Source organism: Ahaetulla prasina, chromosome 1, assembly GCF_028640845.1.
Source record: "Ahaetulla prasina isolate Xishuangbanna chromosome 1, ASM2864084v1, whole genome shotgun sequence".
NCBI classification, from domain to species: Eukaryota; Metazoa; Chordata; class Lepidosauria; order Squamata; family Colubridae; genus Ahaetulla; species Ahaetulla prasina.
The window spans coordinates 70170887-70196255 of NC_080539.1; the positions used below are offsets into that span (position 1 = coordinate 70170887).

Sequence of the window (25369 nt, forward strand, 5' to 3'; positions counted from 1 at the left end):
TTTGTGTTTAGTGTGTGTGTGTGTGTCTGTCTGTCTCTCTCTCTCTCTTTGTATTTATTTGTTTATGTATTTATAAATTTTGTTTGCTGCCCATCTTATATCCAATAACTCTGGGCAGCTTACAATATAAAAACGCTGAAAAATATTAAAATCACCCATTGTAAAAAAAAAACAGCAGATAAAAGCACTAACAGTATGTTTCCTGATATGAAATATAAAATGCAGCACTAGGGAAGGCTACCTCAATATCATCCTTATGCTTGAGAAGTGGTGCTTCCATGATATTCCGAAGGCAAAAGGAATCAGATTCCACATCAAATGGGTGCCCAGTTGTTTCAGAAATCCGGTTCCAATGTCTTAGTTTCATAGCCTTGTTGGTCATCATTTCCAGCAATGGACAAGACTCACTGAAATCATCTATTCGTTTTTTAAGATCTAAATATGCTTGCCAGTCTTTAAGCCCTTTAGGTAGCTTACGGCATCTTTCATTGGGGAAAAAAAAAGAATGAAGACAAAAGTGGGGCAACTATCTGAACAAAAATAAAATCCTGTATGAAATAATCTAAAAGCACTCCTTAAGAATTACAGCTTTGTGCATTGTCTCTTAAAGGAGGGCAGATTTAGCCTACAGAAATGTATATACAGCAACAACAGCTGAACTATCTCAGTGACTGCATGCTACTCTTCTCTTTCGAATAGGCAATTTCCCTCAATTTGAACCATATGTTGCTTTATTTAGAGAACCTCAGAAGGGATTCCATGAGTGGTTTCAATGTTAGCCTTTGACACGAATAAATCTATTGTGGGATAGGATATAGAAATTAGTGTTAAAGAAGTTTAGTACAGATGTTTATATAGGAAGCAATCTCACCTGTTTTGAAACTCCAAAAGTTCAGCATTGATTTTTTCAATATCAACATCTCCCCAAAGAATTTCATAATAGCCACTTATATTGTTCATCACGGTATCATACAAACCATATAATTTCTGAAGCAAACTCAACTCTTTCCTGTAGGAGAAAAAGGGACAAGATTAATTATAGTAAAACTATTATGGTAGCATTCTTTCTGCTTATACCACAATGTGATTAGAAAAGTATAGGCAATTCTGAAATTGTAATCTTAGGAAGTGTGGCATAAAATTCTAAATAATCAATCATAACTGATTCAAATTCAGGATTTTGTAGATGTGCTTTACTAAATTTCTGGAGACATTTCATAGCATAGGAAGATTTTGACAGGGGTTAGGGTCCATTGTGTATAAGCATATAAAGAACTCCAACTGGATTGTTCTACATTTTCTTGGCCAAGTCTGACATCTATCTGTCCATAACCAAGAAAACTGTATGAAAACTAACCAGAATGGGATGAAACTTTTGGATAAGAAGGCAATAAAAGAAAGACACTGCTTGAAATTTGGTTGGATGCAACTAATGACTGTAAAAAAAAAATATTGGAGAAGAAGTTGGATAAGGGATCAGAATTTTGCCCACTGATCTTCTCTTATATTCCCCTTCATGCACATTAATCATGTAACCTAGTTCAGTGTTTCTCAATTTCAATAACCTTAAGATGTGTGGCCTGAGGAATTGAAGTCCATACATTTTAAATTTGCTAAGGTTGAAAAATACTGACCTAGGGAAGCATCACTGCTAAGAGGTTACAAAGAATTATAAAAACTATGCTTTGTGTGCTTTTCCTACTTAGTTATCGATGTATCCCTTAACACTTATTTTCTCTTATCACAAATATTTTTTTTATTCTGCTGCCATATTTACTCTTACCACACAGTTGGTTCCTTAATCCTCCTTACTGATTTTTTTTCATTCACTTTATGATTCTTTTTTGTTTTGCCACAGTTTGGGACAAGCACAGTTTTGAAAACTATATTGGGGCCCCAGTATAAACTACACTGTAGTAGCTACAATTTTGTGCAAATGTCTTTTTTCCATTCTTGTCTTTTAGTAAAACCTTAACTATTCTGGCAGTTTTCCAGAGTTACCTGATTTTATGCAAAACTTCATAGTCTGTGACAGGCAATCCAAATAGCTGCTCACCAGATGAATATGTAATAAACTTCCTCCAGAGCTCATCAAAGTTGGCCTAACAAATAAATAAATAAATAAATAAATATAGGAATTAAGAGTTTAGCTCATTCACAAATATATTTTTTTCTTTTGGTGGGGGGCTAATATTTTGATATGATTTGAAATGTCAGTGGTGTACAGAACCAAATGAAAAATAGATGGGGCTACTCACACACTCTTATACACATCTACATAGAACACAAATTTATACAAAATTTGCCTTATGCAAATCTATATCCAACCAAATAAGGTGTAAGCTCAATTCCTGTTGACTACAAGGACACAGCCATGACATTTACTTGGCAGTGTTCCTTAAGTGATGTATTACTGCCTTCTCTAAGCAGGTTTTTATGTTCCAAACTAGTCTAGGGCCCTGGAATTCCCTAGTGATTTTCCACCCAACTTCTAACCAGACCTGACACGCCACGGTGGAATCTCCAGTTACTGTGTGTGTGTGTGTGTGTGTGTGTGTGTGTGTGTGTGTGAAGAGGCTGGTGAGTTTAGACTCTCTGCACAGTAGGAAGTGTCACAAACCTCTCTCAAACACAAAGAAACAAAAGTCCTTATCTGGCTATTCCCCCTTCAATCCCTGAAGTCCTTATCTGGCTATTCCCAAGACAATGCAGTGAGTCTGGTGAGATTCTTGTAAATAGGTTAGCAACAATAACGAAGGAACTCTGATCAGTTTACAATGCCATTCTGGTTCCTTGTGCCTGTCCTTGGGAACAGCCAGATAAAGACTTCAGGGATTGAAGGGGGACAGGAGTGTCAGGTCTGCATCACTTCCTGACCTATAGGAAGCTCATCAGCCTTTTCACTCCTTCCCCCCATTCTAGCTGGACATTCCATGACACCTCTTTACTTTATGAGAATAGACAGCATTGACTAGACCTGCCACCATATGCATATTCACATCCATTGTATAAACCTATTTATCACCAGCAATCATTCTCACATGTAGCACACCCTCAATATACCAATTCAGCCAGACTCCAACTACCTCCAGTTCTTTCCATCTTCCACTGAGCAGCTACAAGAATGGAGCTACAAGCTTCCCATGTAACATGTGGGATTGCATTAATCTCATCAGATATTCCACGGTGCATTTAAGACTGAAAAGATGTATAAACAGAATCTGGATAGCCATCTGTAAGGAATACTTGTGTAAGGATTGGACTAGGTCAGGGGTTTGCAAACCTGGCTCTTTTAAGACTTGTGGACTTCAATTCTCAGAGTTGAAGTCCACAAATCTTAAAAGAGTCAAGTTTGATCTTTACAATCCATTGTAAGACTTTAATTGTATAATTCTGCAAACTAGCCTATATGAGTTGTTGTATTTGGTGAATGGGAATAAGAAGGATGAAACTTTGTATATATGCCTGAATACATGTATACATAAAAAGATAAAACAGCATACTCTATACAGAGATGAAATTATACCTCAAACCTCCTTGCTAATAGGATATCTATTACTTCATAACGTTAAATAGCTATGCAAGATTCAGGCTAGCCCAATGGCTCTCCAAACAACATGTAAAAGATGAGCTGCAAAATTACTATAATAGAAAATAAAGTATCAAGAAATATGACTGAATAGACAGTGAAATAAATGGGAAACAAAATATGTTTAACAATAAATCTACTCGTGTATTAACCGTTAGATTTGCTGCAATATTTTTATTAAATGGAGATATACCTATTTGGTTTGTAACTGCTCAAATGGAACAAATCAGACACAAAAAATCAACTAACCTTATTGTAACTTCAGGATACACAATATACAAAATGTTCTCAAGGTTTTCAATTCAGCTGCACAAAATTTTATCTTTTATTTAAAAAGTGCATTAATAATGATTATAGCTTCCAAGATAAAACAGTGTTTTCAAAAGCGACATTCAGTAGAATATAAATTGAAATAATTTCCTTTTGAGAGAACTAATAGGCATCTTGCTACTCAATTTAATAAAATTTTACCTGAAATATCTGTAATCTATTGCTAGCTTCTTGAGGTGGTGTATTTGGAACCATTGGTCCTTCCTAAAATACACAAAATGTATCAAAACTAATTATCTGATAAGATTTAATCCTATGTTCTGTTTTCACATTCTCTCAACAAGAGACATCATACAATCACTAGGGTGTGGAAATTTAATATTATAGGCCATTATGCTTTATATTATTTGTGTAATTGTTACAACTGTATAGCACTTTGGATTTAATTCTTCAAAGCAATTATGTGATCTGTTGGACAGTATATCATGTTCTAAAGCAGGGGTCTCCAACCTTGGCAACTTTAAGACTTGTGGACTTCAACTCCCAGAATACCTTAGCCAGCAAAGCCGGGGGGTGGGGGAGGGAGGGGGGTGTTTTGTTTTTGTTTTTTGTTTTTTTGGGAGGGAGGGGGAAAAAAGGGGGAAAAATATTTTTGTTTTTTTATAAAACTCTTTCAATAAAAAAAAAAAAAAAAAAAAAGCTGTACAAGGTATAATTATTTTCCTTACATATTTATTCCATGTTTGTGAAACAACAATATCAAAAGCTTTTCTTTTTTTATAGGATTACTTCATTCATGTCAATTTTTAATCCAGCCAACACTGACACAACAGGTTTTGCAAGACAGTGATTCAAGGATAAATATTGATAAGCTAGCTTTATTTATCGCAAAAGCTAGAAATGCTGGCTATGAATAAATCTAACAATTGCCAAGACTGACATCCAATCCATAGTTATAGTGGAAGCAAAAGCAAGTTTGAGGTATCTTCCTTCCACCCATGCTACCTACTAAGACCTAAGATCTTCCCACTCTGGACTGGGAAGAACAGATGCCTCTTGTCCTTTGTTATGGTAACGAATTTTCTGGTTTCAGCTCCCTCTATTTGACCTTAACAGCTTTGTTCCTCAAAATTCCTATTAAGCCCAGAAATATTTAACATTTACATTTTTAATGAATCTTTTTATATTGCTGCTTGTTATTTCAGTTAGGCCACAGTAAGTTATTCGAATTATTAATAATTCAATAAATTATTATTGGATTAAGTTTTCTTCAATCTATAGGGTTGAGTCTTAGTCTTAAAGTAATTAGATTTCAAACATTAATAATTTAGTATTTTAAATCTCTAGAAGTAAATATTTTTTGGTTAAAACAACCAGCTGTAGTTTCTTCACAACCCCCATATAAATCAAGTTACCGTTTCATATGCTACTTCATAATTTGACACATCTTCACGGAAAACCTCAACTGCCTCCAGAAGCTGACCCTTAAACTTGGGCTGGACTTGAATTAGTTCATCCTGAACACTAGCCTGAAATAGAAATAAATATCTGTAATAAGAATGCAAAATAGTTATTATTATAGTTTTATATATGTTTAGAGACTCAGTAGATTGCTATTAATTTTATTTAAATGTACAATTATGAGAACAGAAATGATCCAGTATATACCTATTGGCAAGATTGGAGGAAAATAAGGGATTTGGGATGCAAAAAAAACAAACAAACCCTGAGGCTATGAAGTTAAGGTATAGATTTGGGCAAATCTATGATGGCTATTATATACATTCCTGAAGGAATAAAAATTTGTAGGTAGTCTTGAAATTTTGTAGAGATCCATACACCAGGACAATTGCTATTATAGAACAATTTCATTAACTTTGTATATTGTGAATTTATATTCATAAACTATTGTTATATAATAGGCTATTTTAATATACTTACTGCTTTGCTTTGAAGCTTATTAAAAGAGTACCGTAACGTATCAACACCTTCTGATTCTTCCTTTGTTACTTCAACTTCAAATCTATACAGAATTGTGTAGGCTTCCTAAAACAAAATCAGTATCACACAATTCACACTTTTGAGCACTCTTGGTTTTTTTTTTTTTAAAAAAAACTTGTTTCAATGATATTTTTGCTTTTAAGGAACTTACTTCAATGGGTCCCATTATCATATCCATTTCTATTTCTTTATCACGTATATTGGCCAGAGCTTCCATAGCAAAACGGACATCATCCAAATCTCGAATTGGTCGAGATAATTTTTTCAGATACTCCGTTATAAAACTTATCATGTCTTGCATTTTTTTCTTGTATTCTTCATTTAAATAGCGACAGAGCAACATTTTCCATGCTTTTGCTTCAATCGAAAGAGCTAATTTCATCGGCCCTGTTGAAAAATTGTCGTACTGCATATGCCAAGCTATTGATGTATGAAAGCCTCGTTCTTAAATGATTTGTACGAACTGCTCTAAAATAGAACTGTACTGTCAGAAAATTTACAACATATCATCTGGACCTGAAATAGTTGTGCTAGTTTTGCATGCATAACTATTCTGTTTCTATTGTTTGAACATCAAATCCCTGAAATATTTTTGCCCCCAAAAACTAAATGTTAAGAAATGTTAGTTGAAAATCTTAAGTTTTCAAATTCAAAGGATTTTAAAACATACGCTCAGGTCTCTGTGCTCAATTGTTACATTTTCAGTAGTGGTTTGTCAAACTTGAAAGCTAAGTCCATAGGCTCCTCCCTCCAATTGTTTGGATTAGCTGATATATCTTCTGTACAATCATATGTTAGTTTTCATGATGCACAAAGATTTAGAGAGAGATTGGGAATTATACATACAAAACTGATCCCCTTTCTAAGATGACTGGAATTAAGATAGTTTCTATATAGCATTTTAAAGCCCATTATTCTTTAAAAATTGTTCATTATTGATTTATGGCCATGGCTGGAGTCATGCCATATTTTAATCTTATTCTTCACGATATTTATCATATTTACTGCTATTTTTGATAATTTTATTGATTTCATTTTTTAAAAAAAGATTTGTCAGAAAAACTATAGCTGGTCAGATTAAAAGTGTAATTTTTATATTTCAGTCAATTTCTATTAACTTTGCTGTGTTGAATTTTTCATTAATTATTTATTGTCTTTACATTTTTTAAAAAGTATAAATTGGACAGATTTATATTGATACAGCTATTCACATAAAATTAACAAATGTATATTATTTAGAGATATATAGTATTGCACCTTGTTTTGCTAATTTTATCTATGCAAATATTTCTGTCTTCTAATTTCCGAATATTGCAGTCTCCATTTCATACCTGTATTGAGTTCTATGGGGCCAACAGAAACTGTTGGTTTTAAATCTTCTATTTCCTGTTCAAAGGTAGCATAATGAAGAATTTCTGATCGGATCTCAGTCAGAGATGGATTATTGGCCAAAAATTGCTGTGAGGAATTGCAATCATTAATATTGTTTATTTAACTAGAATCAACTTACGTACTGTATCATTTCAATTCTGGTCCTTTCTACGAGGTCACATGCTTTGAATTGCTATAGGTAAGCCATAAAAATAGATTTGCTTGTGGCTGTGGATGTATTCCTATCCTCTTCTCCATTGTTTCCCTTGTGACAATGTCTCCCACCAACTATTCCCAGAATATCCATTCAACTTCTTTTGAAGGCCACACTTTGCAGCTGGTCTATTCAGTGGTAAGATCCTCCCGGTTTAGCAACCAATTCGGTGATTGCATGATTTGCGTGCATGCGCTTGCTTCGCCTGTGCCCGTATCTGATGCACGCTGCATGCGCGTGTACAGTTTAAGAAATCTTCACTCCCTGGTTTCTTTGGAGGAGTAACACAGTTGATTCGCGTGGTAATCTGCTCTACCGCACGAATCAGCTGAGAAGATAAAGGTTGGAAAATAGTGTGGGCAGGCGGGTGGGCCCATCTGAACATCGGGGTGAACTGGTTCACTCCCAGCTGATTATCGGAGCTACCGGTTCATCCAAACCGCTCTGTACTATAATACAGTGCAACCTTACATCAGTTGGCAAAGCTGGTTCTTTGACTTTATTAGGGATTCTGAATGTTAGAAAGAGATAACTGCTATATACAAAAACACCTTAAGAGGGTTGATACCTGCCCCCATCTCAGAATCCTTATGAGACTAGAGGAAACAGTATTATTGTTACTCAATAACTGATTATCTTTCCCATTAGTTGCATCAAAAATGTTCTACCCTTCCCTTCTTCCCTAGTGCATCGGATGTCAAATAAATGACAAATCTGGCTTTTAAAAAGATGGAAAAACAACACTGGGAGAGGTACATCCTTAATGAATGACTGAATGAATTATGTCAATTTGTTGAGAACTGATTCTAAGTAGGCCTCAAACATTTGTAATTCCTTTAGTATAACACACCATTACCGTGGGACCACATGAGCCGTGGTTATGCAGTGGTTAGAAGGCAGTACTGCAGACTACTTCTGCTGACTTCTGGCTGCCTGCAATTTGGCAGTTCGAAGTTCACCAGGCTCAAGGTTGACTCAGCCTTCCATCCTTCTGAGGTGGGTAAAATAAGGACCCAGATTGTTGGGGGCAATACTCTGACTCTGTAAACCGCTTAGAGTGGGCTGTAAGGCACTGTGAAGCTGTATATAAATCTAAGTGCTGTTGGTATTATTGGATAGCAAGCTTACTGCTAAGGCTGAAAATGCTGGTTTGCAACTGCTTTGCATTTTCCTTAAACTGAACTATGTTATTCATCTTTTACAGAACTTTCAAATCATAGCAAAGATTCCAAGGTGGATGTTACCTGAACTTTAGCATCCCTATCTTCTGTCCACAGGGCTTTATACTTTTGAAAGTCTTGCAATGCTTCACTTGCAGCTTTCCTTACAGAGTTTACTGCTGAGGACAGAAGCACAACTAATTTGGATATATCCTTATGTTCTGCCACACCAGGATAAAAATTTCTCAACTTTCTAGCAGGAAATTGCTCCTCCAGTGTTTCTGAAAGAAATATAAGGTACCACATAAATATTTCACATTACTTTACCTAGATGATATAGATATATAGGTATACATTTAAAAAATCAGCAACTATGTTAATTATGTATATCTTCTTCAAGAAAATTTATATTTTCTTGACTGCAATAGAATTTATTTATTTGTAGTATGGTACATTCACATCACATTTTGATAAAAAACAAAACAAAACCACAAGAATAAAAATATAAAACATAAACATATATTTGTTTTATACAATTTTAGCTTCATTGGTCACAGTCAGGAAATCAGCAAAATACTGCAGTAGAAGAATCTCCTTAATTGGCTTGATGAGATTCATCTATTCATTCCTATATCCTCTCTGCTAACTAAAATTTACTCCAAAACGGTAAAAGAAGTTTCCATAGTTGAACATGTCTAGTGCAATGTTTTGATATTTTTAAATGGGAAGAATTAAAATGGTTGGTGAGTGCTAGTGAAGGAAATGAATAATAAGTTACTCTTTTATAAAAGTGTAAAATGTATTAAAAAGCTATGATGTTCTTACTGTTGCAAACTGTAACAGTTTGCAACAGTAAACTGTTCGTTTACTGTACAGAACATCATAGAACTGTAAGACCACAAATTGTAATCAGTAGAGACAATGTGTAATGACTTGCTAAAAGCTCCCTTGGAGACAGGAACCTACGCTTTGGGCAAGACCACTATCAGTAAGAAAGGAACATCCGCTCAAGGTGAAAATTAAAAGTAAACATGACAAGATAGTTGGTTAGGTGGGAAATGTCAAGATGACCCTTTAAAGTGTAAAACAACTTGGAGACTGACTTAAGAGAATAAAAGGGAGTTGGGAGGGCTTTTTAGGCGAGGCGTGCATTGTGTAGGAGTATAAAACGTATAGCTTGAAAACTGCTTTTTGTGTTCTTTGAACTCAATCCATTTGGGAAGGGTCTATGGGAAAGGCCATGCTTGCAACTGCTTTTTATTTTTCTTCATTTTATCTCCAATAAACCTTTGATTTTGTGAACCAGACTTGTTCATGAATTGTGAGGATTAAAATATTTGGGTCTTATATCTCATACTAGGAAGCAGAACCTATCACGGTTCCTTTATTTTTAAACAATATTTAGTGAATATTAAGCTGCTTCTCTGGGTAGGATATTTAAACTGAAAGACAGGGATAGTGATACACACACAAGCACACACTGTCCTTAATGTTTAAAATGAAAATACCAGTCAAAAAGGGGTTTTCATTATTTAAAATGATTATTCTTACAGTGCTATATTTGTATAAAACCATAAGGCATATGTTAATACAGTAATATTATGATATTAGAATACTATAATGTTTTTCATTCAAATAAAATATTAATCAGAAAAGTGTTTCAGTACTAATGAAACATTCTTAAAAATGCACATAAAGAAAAGCATTTTCTTTATTAAATAGGAGATGGAGATTCCTTCCCCTCCATGTTCAGGACAAGGTACATCCAATGTACAGCTAATTCTGAAACTTCAAGAACAATGATATCCACACCTGTATTTTATTTATTTATTATTATATTTATTTGCTATCTGTCTAACAGTTGTAGGAAACTCTAAGCAGCTTATCCAGTCTCTTTTTAAAGGCAATAAGTTAATGGTCCTCAACAAACTCATTTAGTTAAATAAAACTCATTTCTATTATGCTTTCATGATTTATCATAATAGAGATAAAATGCAGTTTGACCAGAGGTAGTATTCAGCCGGTTCAGACCAGTTTGGGCGAACAGGTAGCGCTGACGATCAGTTGGCCCTGCCCACCTGCCCCTACTCTATCCTGTCCTTTATTTCCTGCTTTGTAGCTCATTTCAATTGTGCAGCACAGCTGATTCACCCTCCTCACTGTTTTATTTACCGTTGCTGACTTGGAAGGTGAGCAGCTGAACTTCTAAATGCTCCATTTTCAGTGCAAGCACAACTGCCTTAGACATATGCGTGCACGAAGCGCTCATGCGTGCACAAAGTACGTACTCACTAAACTGGTTGTTAAACGGACAGCATTCCACCACTGAGTTCGACTCTATATGGTGGTGCAGTGGTTAGAATGCAGTACTGCAGGCTACTTCTGCTGACTGCTGACTATCTGCAATTTGGCAGTTCAAATCATACCAGGCTCAAGGTTGACTCAGACTTCCATCCTTCCGAGGTGGGTAAAATGAGGATCCAAATTGTTGGGGTCAATATGCAGACTCTTTAAATCACTTAGGGCTGTAAAGCATTTTAAAGCGGTATATAAGTCTAAGTGCTATTGCTATATACCTATTTAAGAAAGCAAACTCCATCCAGTATATAGGGATTTACATCTCAATAAGAATGTTTAAAATTCCACTGTGACTCTCTTCTGGGTAGTTAAAATAAGGCTAAAATTTTAGAAACAATATTTTTAAAGGAGGAAAAAAGAGAATCAGTGATCTTACTTTCTTCTTTTTTTTGTTTCCCTAATATGCTAGGTGATGCAGGAACATTGCTTTCCCCCTGGTTATTGGATTTTAACAAGTGATGCTGTCCCCAGTGAGCCACACCACGGCTTACATCCAAGGTCAACTGAATCATACGGTTGAGGGCTTGCTGGATATCATCCAAACTGGGCACCATCACCTGAAAATAAAGGGGGAAAAGCTATTTTTCAAGTAACACATATGGTGGATTGGTTATCAGCATCAGTCACCAGCTCACTGGTGCAAAATTATGTGTTTCAATGCAGTATGTATAAATTACGAAATATTACCTCTGTACATTCAAATGAAGTGGCAGGTTTTCTTCTATCAAATGGAACATAAAAGCTGCAATTTTTCCAGATTTCAGAGAAAGAACCAAAATCTTAAGTGTGCTAGGATCAATCACACTACTAATATGCAGGGTTTGAGCTAGTGAGCAGATTTTTGCAGATGAGAGCTGATGGCGCAGTTTCTCTCTACATCTGCCCTTCCTCTTGCAGAAATAAAGACAGCGCTGGACTGAAACGGAACTTCTATTATAGCTTCCTTCTTGTGATCCAGAATTTCCAACATTATTAAATGATGCAATAATATGAAACACTTCACTTACTCTAATAGACAGTCTTTAATTTTATTCTAATCTTACGCTAATATACATGTCATACAATTTTAATTCTAGAAATTAGGAAACCGAATGTCATCCATTTCTTTGTAGGTTCGTTGTGCCTGGAGCTTTTGCTACATTTGTATTTCAATGAACTGACTTTGACAAGAGCTGAAAACAAATCCTGAAGCACCTTAAAGCAAATTTGTACAATATGAGCTTTCATGGACATAATCTTCTTCCACAGCATGCATGAAATTGATATTTTTAATTGATATTTGTGTATTTAGCACTACGTTCTATTTATATACATTTTATTCTTTTAATTCATTTTTGTTATCAGATCAGCCTTCCCAGCTTCTTATCTCTTCCTAAATATTTCACATCCATCTGCATATTGTTTATTGCATCATCCAAGCTTTTATTAACCATGTTGAGTAGCACTGCATGTGTTGACATGGTCAGAGGAAATTCACAGATTATGGATTACTCTGTGATTGCAAAAATCACATATAACAAAACCACTCACCACATGAGGAATAGCTAAATGCACTTCAGCTTTCAGAAAAGTAACAACATCTTCAGGTTTGACTGTTGTCTGAGTTAAATAAGGCAGCCGTCCAAAGTTGCTAGAGCTGAACAAGAAATGAAGATTAAATCATTTATTATATTAAACACAAGAATTCAGGGAGAAAGGGCTATCATGGGCTCCTCAGAGGAATCCGTTCCGTTAGATCATAATGGCACTCACAATTCCCATGGCTAAGGCCATTGATTAAAACTTATTTTATGTTTAATAACTAACTAACAACAATTCGTTTAATAACAAATAATATTTCTATATCCCTATGTCCAGCACAGGAAGCAAACAGGAAGCAGCAGGTGAAGCTAAGCAGGATCACATCAGATACCTGTACAATTAGCACAGGGGGCCCCTAAGGCTGTGTGCTCTCCCCACTTCTCTTCTCTCTGTATACCAATGACTGCATCTCCAACGATCCATCTGTTAAACTACTGAAGTTCGCAGATGACACAACAGTGATTGGTCTCATTCGAGACAATGACGAATCCACATATAGACATGAGGTTGAACAACTAGCCTTGTGGTGCAACCGAAACAATCTGGAACTGAACAGACTCAAAACTGTAGAAATGGTGGTAGACTTTAGGAGAAACCCTTCCATACTTCCACCTCTCACAATACTTGACAACACAGTATCAACAGTAGAAACCTTCAAATTTCTAGGTTCTATCATATTGCAAGATCTAAAATGGACAGTTAACATCAAAAACATCATGAAAAAAGGACAACAAAGACTGTTCTTTCTGTGCCAACTCAGAAAGCTCAAACTGCCCAAGGAGCTGCTGATCCAGTTCTACAGAGGAATTATTGAGTCTGTCATTTGCACCTCTATAACTGTCTGGTTTGGTTCTGCAACCCAACAAGAAAGACACAGACTTCAGAGGATAATTAGAACTGCAGAAAAAAATAATTGCTACCAAACTGCCTTCCATTGAGGACCTGTATACTGTACAAATCAAGAAGAGGGCCGTGAAAATATTTACAGATCCCTCACATCCTGGATATAAACTGTTTCAACTCCTTCCATCAAAACGACACTATAGAGCACTGCACACCAGAACAACTAGACACAAGAACAGTTTTTTCCCAAAGGCCATCACTCTGCTAAACAAATAATTCCCTCAACACTGTCAAACTATTTACTAATCTACACTACTATTAATCTTCTCATCGTTTCCATCACCAATCTCTTTCCACTTATGACTGTATCACTGTAACTTTTTGTTGCTATCATTAAGGGTTAAAATGTACCCTATGACCATCATTTGTGTTGTAAATGTTGTACCTTGATGAAGGTATTTTTTCTTTTATGTACACTGAGAGCATATGCACCAAGACAAATTCTTGTGTGTCCAATCACCTTGGCCAATAAATTCTATTCTATTCTATTCTATTCTATTCTATTCTATTCTATTCTATTCTATTCTATTCTATTCTATTCTATTCTATTCTATTCTATTCTAATGGTTAAAAGGCAAACGATCAAGGAATGGCAGGTGAAGTTAGGAATTTAGGGATTTGTTTATTTCTTGCTATTGAAAAATTTATTTGTTGTTAAGAAAGCATTCAGCTGGAATTTTCTCATTTGTTCCTTTCTGTTGTCTGCTTGACAAAACTGCCAAGGATATCAGGGCAGGTGGGAAAAAACTAATTTTCACTTATATCACTTACCTTGAAACAAATACTCTTCTTTTAAGAGCATCTAAGGATAATCGTGTAGTTTTCTGCAGGCTATCCAGCAACTGATGGCTAAAATATGCAATTACCTCTTTGCATTCCTGCAATTAAAAGCAGTAGTTTAGATTCATATCAACTACATAGCTGTTCAAAAACCATTCAGCAATTTACTTCCTCTGGCATAGCCTGTGAAGGTTAATGATACTGAATTTCCTGCTGAAAACAACATTCCTATTTTCAGCTAAATGGGCCACAAGAAAATCTCATGTAAGGCAAATGAGATCTGATTCAGAGCTCACCAAACTGACAAAGGCTGGTTTTAATAATGGAATGAAAGCACAGCTAGGTACTAAGTATGGATCTAAGTGATTACTTAGAAGGTATTGGCAGGAAGGAGCAGACATATACTTTAATAATAATAATAATAATAAATAATAATAATAATAATAATAATAATAATAATAATAATAATAATAATAATAATAATAATAATAATAATAAAGGAGCCAGGTACGTGATCAACAAGCCCACCTGCATCCTACGACCCCACTTCACGTAAAGGGATTCACAGCCAGCTAGCTGAGGTACAGTGGTCTCCCTCGGCTCTAGACTCTCCTAATAACAACCGCCACCCCCCCACCCCTACCTTGGGCCCTCGGCTGATGAAATGCTCGGAAACCTGGTGGGCACATATCTATAAGGAGAACCCCCCCTTCAGTGCCCAACCAGGTCTCCGAAATGCCCATAAGATCCGCGCCCCCAACACCCGCCTTTGCCCTCCCTCCCCTTAAAAACCTTTTATCTAAAAACCCCCAAAGATTCTTTCTTGACGCATGCCATCTCTCTGAGTCCCAAAACCCGTCATTGAGATAGGCCCCCGATAATGTAGAGGGCCATTTCTACAAGGCAGAGGAACCTCGCAGGTGATGGAGTTCTAATGGAGAATATCTCATATCTTAGATCAAGCAGATCAAGCTGATTTGGCACATGAATGAGTTCATCCCGAACCAATATCGATGGTATAGCAGTCATATTTGTAGCCGGTGACATAAGGCCCACATATGATGAAGACAAGATGGTCGCTCCGTCATGGAAACTCCCCCTTCAGGCAGATGAAAAGGTTGCCGCTGCCAACATTCTCTCCCCCTCAAAACACCTCACTCCCAGCAAAGAAGGGGGTGTGGGGGGAGGGGTCCAGGATAAAGGCTAGTCCTGGCGTAGGATTTTAGTTTTAAATTGGGGTTTTACTGTTTTAATGATATTTTAATTTGGGCCAATTTAATAAGTTTTTTAAATTTGATTTTTATCTTGTATTTATTCTTGTTCTATTTTACCTGGCTGTAAACCACCCTGAGTCCCTCGGGAGAAGAGCGGTATAAAAATCCAATTAAATAAATAAATATATAAAAATATATAAATAAATAAAAAGGCCGTAATAGCTCAGGCTGGCAAAGCCTGTTATTAGAACACAGTAGCCTGCAATTACTGCAGGTTCAAGCCCGGCCCGAGGTTGACTCAGCCTTCCATCCTTTATAAGGTAGGTAAAATGAGGACCCAGATTGTTGGGGGGGCAATAAGTTGACTTTGTAAATATACAAATAGAATGAGACTATTACCTTATACATTGTAAGCCGCCCTGAGTCTTCGGAGAAGGGCGGGATATAAATGTAAATAAAAAAATAATAATAATAAATAAATAAATAAAATAGTCCCATCCTGGTTAGCCAGGATAAGGTTGGTCCTGGGCAGCAATCAAAAGCCGTCCAAAAGCCCTCGCCAGGTCTTACGGCAGTCCTGGTATGGCAGCCCCGAACCGCCTATGGCCCCCATCCCAGCTCCAGAGCCTAAAATTAGAGTCCGGAGTCCGGGGGGGGGGGAGAAGGGAAACATCCATGGCTGAGTGCCATAAAGTCCAGAATTAAGTCCCACCAAGTGAAAATTGGATGAAAAGTTTCTAGCAAAAGTGAAAGAGGAGATGGTTTCAGCACCTCTCCTCTTTGCCACTTTTCTATTTTAAATCATACTGTACCAACAAGATAATGCTGCATTAAATTTGTCTATAATTTTGTTCAATTAAAGCAATTTCGCAGAATGAAATATCATCTTGGAAAATTAGAAGGACATCCAGCATTTATCCTAATAAATAGTGCAATTGTTTTTAAATTCTTTCCATTATTTCAGTAGTTCAATAGGTAATGAAATACCTTTTTAAACTCATCCTCTTTTTCACTGTCCTCAGCTTCTTCACTACTAATCATAATTGAAGACCCTGAAGAGACTCTCTCTTCTTCTCCACCTCCAAATGCTACATGTTTTCCTTCTATTGCAAATAAAAGAGAAATGAATTCATTCAATCAACACCCATGTTCATATGGTAAATATTGTGGGAAATTTTGCCTCCATTTACACATTCAATCTAAGGTTTCCACAGAATCCTAAACAGGTAAAGCTCTATACATATTGCTCCGATTGGTAGTCAGTTAAGTGACAATTCAGATTTATTGGTGATATTATTTGAGTCTTTGACATGAGCGCTGATGTAAATGTTAAGCAAAACATAAAACTGAGGCAGCAATATGAGAGGAATAATTGATTCTATGCCTAAGAAAGGAAAACCCAAATGAATTTATTCCTCCACTTGATGACTTAGACACATAGCTTATAAATATAATAACTAGTATTATATTATTATAGTTTTTTTAAAAAAACTTTTTACGCAACTTTGTATCCAATAATATAACATAAAAACCAGCTTTTGGATGATAGTCTATTCCTCTTAATTGGGACCAGCACAGCCTGTAGACCAGGGGTGTCAAATTCAAGGCCTGCGGGCTGGATCTGGCCTACAGGGTGCTTAGATTTGGCCTGGAAAGAACAAGAGGACTGGCTCCAGTCCCTCTGCCAATGAAAATGGAGCTCATGAGGGTGGCTTCCTGAGCTCCGTTTTCACTGGCAGAGGGTTGCAGGAGTCTGTTGCAGTCAAAAATGGAGCTGGGAGAGCTCTCGGGCCACCACAGATGCCTCCGACACAAGTGACATTGAGCTGGCCATGCCCACCTTGGCCATGCCCACTCTGCTCCCCCGCCCCCGGAGGTCAAACACAACCCTGATGCAGCCCTCAATGAAATCAAGTTTGACACCCCTGGTCTACAATTCACCTTGTCAGACTGGGGTTAAGATGAATACCTGGTGTCTTTGATACATTGATGATAACCTGATTCAAAATTATTGAATGTCCTCACCTGTTAACCTCAGGCAAATATTAAACAAGAGATGGGAGCATTGACCATGATCCACCCTGAATTTCAGAGTGTTCTAGCTCAATTTCTCCCATCCACTGCCTGCCAACACTAGTCAGAGAACACCAGAATATTATTCATCCCATCTTAATTGCCATAAGTAGTCCAGAAAGATATCATGATTTTCCATAACTATGTGCCACTTGTGCTCTTTTTACTTGAGCTCTATTTTCAGACTTACAAGGTTGATGTCAGCCTTGCGAGGTAGTCCAGTTAAGAAACTTAACTAGAACTACTAGCTCTACTTTATTATAAGGTTACATTTACAGAATCTTATAGATTCTGAAAGTACACCTTTCCCTCCTTTGGAACATATGATCAATCCTTGAGGTTCTGGCCATCACTGCATACTGGATGTCCAATTCACATTTACAACATTGCAGGGAGTGGTGGTCACATGATTGCCATTTGTGACTTTGTCTGCAAGTTCCCCACAAGAAAAACCAATGGGGAAGCCAGCCAGAAAAGTTGCAAGTCAGAAAAGTTGCGAAGGTTGTAGAGAGTGCTGTGGTGCAGCAGCTACCCTAATACCTGGATGAAGCTGTCTATCTAGACCCATTCCAGTCCGGCTTCCGACCCGGATACAGCACAGAGACAGCTTTGGTCGCGTTGGTGGATGATCTCTGGAGGGCCAGGGACAGGGGTTATTCCTCTGCCCTGGTCCTATTAGACCTCTCAGCGGCTTTTGATACAATCGACCATGGTATCTTGCTGCGCCGGTTGGGGGGATTGGGAGTGGGAGGCACCATGTATCGATGGTTCTCCTCCTATCTCTCCGACCGGTCGCAGACGGTGTTGACAGAGGGGCAGAGGTCGGCCGCGAGGTGCCTCACTTGTGGGGTGCCCCAGGGGTCGATCCTCTCGCCCCTTCTGTTCAACATGTATATGAAGCCGTTGGGTGAGATCATCAGTGGCTTTGGGGTGAGATACCAGCTGTACGCTGATGATACTCAGCTGTATTTTTCCACCCCGGGCCACCCCAATGAAGCTGTTGAAGTGCTGTCCCGGTGTTTGGAGGCCGTACGGGTCTGGATGGGGAGAAAAGGCTCAAGCTTAATCCTTCCAAGACGGAGTGGCTGTGGATGCCGACGCCCAGATTGGAGGCGAGTTATTGGCCCCAAAGGATAGAGTGCGCAACTTAGGTGTCCTCCTGGATGATCGGCTGTCGTTTGAAGATCATTTGACGGCCGTCTCCAGGAGGGCCTTCCACCAGGTTCGCCTGGTTCGGCAGTTGCGCCCCTTCCTTGATCGGGATGCCTTGTGCACAGTCACTCATGCACTCATTACCTCTCGCTTGGATTATTGTAATGCTCTCTACATGGGGCTCCCCTTGAGGTGCACCCGGAGGCTTCAGTTAGTCCAGAATGCAGCTGCGCGGGTCTCCCCGGCTTACCCGCGCTTGCACCTCACACTGCACCCTCTATCTCCTGGTGCTCCTGTGCTTATGCAGCGCTGCGCCCTCCATTCCATGGGCTTTCTGCACTCACACAGCACCACTCTCTCCCACCCCTGTGCTCACACAGTGCTGCAGCAGTCCCCTTTCAAAGCCTCCCTCCCACATTCCTGCAGCATCCCAGGATTTCTTATCTGAGTATACTGCCAGATAAACAATTAAGCTTCTATTAAATACAAGCTAGAATTAATATATTTCCAGGCAGCAAAACCTCTTGTTTTAATGATGTATAATAAAAAGTGTATTCCTTGTTATGCTTCCAAAATTAGAATTACAGGGAAATACTATCAATTATTAAAATCACTATAAATAAATAGAAAAAGTCTTAATGATGATAGTTAAATTCTTAAAGTAAACCATAAATAAATAAATACCTGGTGAGTGAAATTTTTTGGGTATCGGCTTTTTAACATGTTTAACTTCATAAATGTGCTCAAATATTGATATGAGTTCTTGTACAGCATCTTCTATATGTCTACTTTTATTGTTTAATATTTCAGCCCATTCCTTTGTGTGTACCTATTTAAATACAATCACAGCATTTTATTTATTTTACTAGACTTTTATGTAGTTTTATCATTGACTGGACAACTTAAAGTCTTTATGCACATAAACAAGATTAAAACAACCAAGCTCCAAGTCGTCCTTCTCAGCAACATTAACGTAGATAACCTATGTTGGGGAAGAAAAACAACTGATATAATCAGTATTCATATGCAGGAAAAATCTCCCTCAAAGCCAGATATGATTGACTTTCTGAATTCCAAATGTGATAAGCATTCGGTGAGATGCTATTCCAGAATAAATTGCCATTGTAGATGACATTCATGGGCCTAGAGGGTAGCCATTCTTCCTCATCTAACTGGGCAGGTAGAAACTATTGGGATAAGTCAGTCTGTGAGATATCTTGACCTTGTTCTCTGAAGGGCTCTATAGGTGACATTCAGTGAACATGGAAGCCAAGTGCAGCTCTTGAAATAGATAAGTTACATGAGCGAACAAAGGAAAGCCCATAATTATTTGAGCTGCTGTATTCAGAACCAGCTAGTGGCTTTCAAGAGCAACTCAATGTAGAGTATATAACTTAGTTACATCCAATCCCAAATGGGAGATAACTAAGGCACAACCAGTCTTCTACTATGGGAGTGAAATACGAACATTAAATAATGATGACATTATTAATTATTTATTACATGTACTTATACTAAGTCATGCATTACTTCTACAGATATAGTCAGATACTGAAACTCTTCAACTTACCTAGATCACTTTTGTGGATGAAGCATCAATGATTTTATATTTACTAGTACAATTATTTTCTGCTATTTGGAATATAAGGTTTTCAAAACATGAATAGCAGTTATGTACTTGAAATAAATAATAATAATTAGAACTGTGTGGTAAATTCAGAGGAACTGCTAGTAACAAGTTGAAGCAGGTTCTTTAAGACTGAATGCATAATCACAGTAGGTGAAATGAATATCCTACAAAGTACATTTCTGCACTTATTCAGCATTTTAAAGCCTTGGTCTTTCATCAACAGAGATGACTGAAGTTTACATACATCTAGAAAATATAAATTTCAAGCAAATCAATATACCTAAAAGACAAACATGCTGGTATATAGATGCTTGCCATCTTGTGGAGAAGTATGAAAAATAGAAATCTTTAGAATTCTAAAGAAATATTTAAAAATTCTCATAGCTAAATGTCTAAAATTGTTCTTTATGGAGCCAACATTATGAATATGTGCACATATGCTCACCAACAGAAGTGTGGCTAAAAACCTTAGTTACCTCATTGCGTGCCAGTAAGTCCTCCACTTTTGTTGCACTTTCAGGTAGTATCAGCAGCAGAGTATTTGATATGTCCTTCAGTGTTAAGTCAATCTGCATTTCACACAAGTCATTAATCTGTATTAAAGAAAAGATTGTTAATCGATTCCTTGTTAGGCTTATACAAATACTTCGCTTGAAATTTTTAAAAAACATAAATTTGGGGTCGTGAAGCCCCACTAGAAAAGCATATACTATGATTAATCAATTAGATTAAGTTAAAATAAGGTTAAAATTAAAAAGCTGTGATTCAAATCCATACAACATAAAAGATTAGTCTATGCTCCAATCCTTCAATAAGACTGTAACTTAATTGTATTAAATAACAATACAGTAAATTAAGTGTACAGTTCTTTCGGTCTTATGACACTTTGCAAATCTGAATTTAAATTAAGCTATAGAGCCAACATTCAGCAACAGAATGCATGCTTTGCATTCTTGGGGCCCCAAATCCAATCCTTGATACCACTAAACATACCTTTTTCAAAAGTTGATTAAACATTTTCATAACTTCATCAACGTCTTGAAAGAAGCTATTTAATGTCAGAGAAGACCAAGTTAAAACAGTAAGCCCTTGCCTCAGTACAGATTCCACCTAGTAAAAGGAGAAGGGGAAAAATAATTATTAAGACTATAGTAAATTTTTAGCATCTCTGCACTAAACACCCTCACTGATAGATCCAGATGAATTTCAGAGGGAGCTGGTGATATGCCTGTCGGTTTGTCACAGTCCAACTGAGGCCTTGGATACCATCTAGAACAGGAGGGTTACCAAGGCCTTCATTGAACCTATGCAACCTCTCCCTTCTCATGAATCCCAACTTTCACCATGGACGAAGGAACTGAAGGAGATGAAATGAAACAAAAGACATCTAGAGCAGTGCTTATGCACAACAAGGGATGAACTTAACATACACAGGTTAGAACTGCTATTAAGGCCTACTTTGTGGTGGTAAAGGTGGCAAAGTGATAATAGTTCTTCACCCTTATTGTGTCTACAGATAGCCATCCTGCGGTCCATACTCAAGACTATATTTTTGGGTAGAGGGGATGTTGAGAGCCCCTTGTAGGGCTATGTGGAAGACAGTGCTCAACTCCTGTTGGATAAATCACTCAAATTCATTTTCAGCTGGATGTTGGCCTTGTTGTAAGATCCATGGAAATCTTGCCCTATTTTCTGGAAACAGTTTGAACAAGTTGCACCTGAGAAAGTGGACAGGAACGTTGGGACTCTAAGCTCAGCCACCTGCTCTTTATATCCATGGCCGTCTGCCTCATTAAAGTTGCTGGGAAGAAGGTATCATCTGGGTGGGTTCTGATAGTGGTGAATTCCTCCTTGGATGAGGGATTCAGTCCTCTGCCTCTTAAGGAGTTGCTAGTATATCCTCTCTTCAAGAAACCATTGCTGGACCCCAATATAATGAACAATTTAATCCAATATCTAACCTCTCTTTTGGGGTGGGGAGATAATAGAGAAGGTGATTGTGTACAGGTTTGGAGGACCCTAGATGAAGCAGATTATCTAGATTCCTTTCCCTTAGTAGTGAGGCCTGAATATGGGATAGTGATAGCGTTGGTCATGCTTTCAGATGATCTCTCGGATAAGGGTTGTGCATCCATTCTTGCTCTCCTTGACCTTTCAGTGGCTTTAGATACCATTGACCATGGTTTCTGCCCTGTTTCAAACTTCAAACACATACAAACAACCCCACACACTAAAAGTAAAACTAGAGGTGCTTGCAAATAGAGAGTATCTTGGATGTTGATATTTCAACTGTACAGAATTTAAATACACTTCTTCCAACTTTTTTAATTTTTTTTCTAATCAGCAACTACTTGTCTATTGAAGTACTTGAGTATAAAATTTGATGTTGGAATCTTCTTTGGAGCTCAGTGATCTTTTGGAAGATTTTCTGTGTTTTTCCATTTCTCTTCAATGGTTTTACAGATGTTATTATAATATTTCTTCAGCCACTTCTTACAACTCTCTGAAATCTTTTGTCGAGTTGCTTCCCGACACTTCTATTTACATAGTTTATATAGCAAAAGGTATTGATTTCTGGTTTTCATAAATACATTTTGTCCAAAATGAACATTGTAAAATTTAAAACAATTTTCACACAAATATAAAGTACAAAAATAAAGCAATATATTGAAACTTTAACTTTTTTACCAATAATGGCATAGTAAAAGAGATAGGGCAGAATCCTAGAAAATACACTGCAACTGTCAAGACATAATGTAATCAAGAGATGAATATCTGTATACATACTAAGCAATTTGTTACCCATTGGGTCATCATTTCAGAGATATTTCCTCAAGTAAACTTCCAACTTAGTGCAGCTTCCCCATTTAGTTTCCTTGTGGGAAACTCCCTCCCTTCTCTGCTTCCTTCCCTTTTCCCTCTCTTCCTCCCTTCCCCTTGTTTCCTTTCCTCTCTTTCAGTCACACTGTCATTATCCTCCTTCTTCCCTTTTCCTCCCTCTCTTCCCTTGTCTTCCATATCCTTTCGAGAAGGAAGGTGAGTGGCTGCTGCTGGGTTGGGGAAGGAGAGAGGGATTGTGAGACTGACTGGGAAATTGTCACAGAATGTTGATAATGAAGATCACGTGATTGCAGCAGCAGCAGTGCACCAGTACACCAGCAACCAGTAGCACTGAAGTAGCCACAATTTTTCCAAATTTTATTTCCTTGAGGGTCAAGGATGCTGGATTTTGGACATATTCTATAAGTTAGGCTATTTGAGGTATCTTAGTTCAAAAATTGCCTCACTTCTCATGGTTAAAAATCATGGCAATGAGAGTTTTAGTAGTATATACAGTAGATAGATATCCTAATATACCTTCTTCATTTTAGGTCCCATCAAGTTGACAAACACTGTTGGAACTTCTTGGCACAAATTTTCATAGCAGTGTAGAATGTTCTGTGAATTAAAATAAATGTTCAGGATTTAACTTAATATTAATAGAAATTAAAATATATAATGAATTTCCGAAAGCCTAGGCAGATTTCTGTGTAAAAACATCCACATTTTTTAAAAAATAAAATGTATAATCTTCGGGAGCAAGCTTCAGCTATATATAGTCAATTCATGAACAACTAGTCAAGATACAATGCTTATAATTTTCAACATCATATTGCACTGCTCTGAATAGCATTAAAGTAATTCATGAACATATCCAATGATGAGAAAGTTAAAGCAACAATATTGAAAACCTGAAAAACTACTCTATTTACTAGTTTAATGACCTCTTCCCCAGGAGCAATCCTGACATATCTGCCTCTTTTTACTGTATTTTAAAAAGCTTCAAGCTTTCTAATTGTCATGCTTTGAACTCTGTATTCATGTATGAATATTATTGCTGAGCTATTCTGACATTTTTTATAGATGGACATTTCTCAATTAAATGTCAGTTGAATAAGATGGCTCCTCCTTCCTGGCGATACATGTCTAACCCAGCAAAATGTAATTTGCAATTGAAGTATTACCTTGGCCCCTTTTTGGTTTTTGTCTTTATTTTCTTCTCTTGTATTAATATATGCTCAACACATATCATAAAGTCTCCTTAATGTATATTTTAAATCAAGTTAAGTATTTGTTTGAAAAATCAACATACTACTTCTTTACCTACCTCCAAGCATAATTTGTTTCCTTTTACTTCTCCTTCAATTTTGACTATCCTCTTTGCCTGCTCTGGTACCTCTAGGCCCATTTTTATCATACATTTTGTTTCTCGAACAATCTCTAAAATCTTGGGATCAAAATTTACCAATAGCTTTCCAGTTTCAGGGTGACGTACCAATAGTGTAACCTGCAATGCTAAAGTCAAATATTGTAATTAGAGATATTTCCCCAAACTAATGAGACAGCATAATGGTATTATTCAACAGAGTTTGCAACAGATTAAATGGCTTACCATACTCTAACTGTGAAATCTCTTTCATCCATGCTGTGTGATAAAGTACCTCAAACTCAACCAATACATAGGAAATTTTATTATATAATCGGACAACTGCTTTTCCTTCCACACTTGCCAAGATGTCTGAGTTTTTCTGTTAAAATAATGATAACGAAAGAGCTACATATTTAAAATGTAGGTGAATTAAATACTTCTGCTTTTACTAAAGAGTACATTCCGAATACCTATCTCTCAAATTTACCTGTAATCTTGCAATGTTTGCATTTGAAAAACCCTTTCAATATTTTATATATGCCAGTAGTTCACACCATTTCTTCTACGCATAGCCTCGTAAGTTAAATTCAAATAAATACCTAACAGTGAGAAACATAAGCATTTTTAATGGGTAAAAGTGCTTCCTGCAGGAATATTTAAGGGAATCCAATGAAATTTAAGTTGCGTGGGTGTTCCAATTTGCACTAAAACAAAATAATAATTATATTTGTCCCAGGTCTTTTGAGACCTAAGACCCAATGCAAATATTAAGCTGGTTAATAAGAGACAGATCACGAGCCTGGATTGCTTTTATTAGTTTAAAGAGAGCATGTGGTCTCCAGAATGAGTATAGCACACATTAATTTGTCTAGGAAAAAGAGGTT

At 37.0% G+C, this 25369-nt stretch overlaps 1 protein-coding gene across 1 annotated transcript in view; it reads right to left on the minus strand.

Annotated features, from left to right (window-relative positions):
• DNAH8 (dynein axonemal heavy chain 8) overlaps positions 1 to 25369 on the minus strand; it is a 139199-nt gene that overhangs the window by 92748 nt on the left and 21082 nt on the right. Inside the window, exons 12-30 of the mRNA XM_058167819.1 lie at positions 24729 to 24864; positions 24444 to 24631; positions 23654 to 23734; positions 21290 to 21406; positions 20773 to 20889; positions 19351 to 19495; positions 16429 to 16544; positions 14219 to 14325; positions 12494 to 12599; positions 11340 to 11520; positions 8690 to 8886; positions 7192 to 7318; positions 6012 to 6247; positions 5801 to 5905; positions 5275 to 5388; positions 4061 to 4123; positions 2002 to 2102; positions 872 to 1009; positions 242 to 482 (exon numbers count right to left, since the gene is read on the minus strand). Of these exons, the coding sequence (XP_058023802.1) occupies positions 242 to 482; positions 872 to 1009; positions 2002 to 2102; positions 4061 to 4123; positions 5275 to 5388; positions 5801 to 5905; positions 6012 to 6247; positions 7192 to 7318; positions 8690 to 8886; positions 11340 to 11520; positions 12494 to 12599; positions 14219 to 14325; positions 16429 to 16544; positions 19351 to 19495; positions 20773 to 20889; positions 21290 to 21406; positions 23654 to 23734; positions 24444 to 24631; positions 24729 to 24864 (2616 nt within the window). The remainder of the gene's footprint in view (positions 1 to 241; positions 483 to 871; positions 1010 to 2001; positions 2103 to 4060; positions 4124 to 5274; positions 5389 to 5800; positions 5906 to 6011; positions 6248 to 7191; positions 7319 to 8689; positions 8887 to 11339; positions 11521 to 12493; positions 12600 to 14218; positions 14326 to 16428; positions 16545 to 19350; positions 19496 to 20772; positions 20890 to 21289; positions 21407 to 23653; positions 23735 to 24443; positions 24632 to 24728; positions 24865 to 25369) is intronic.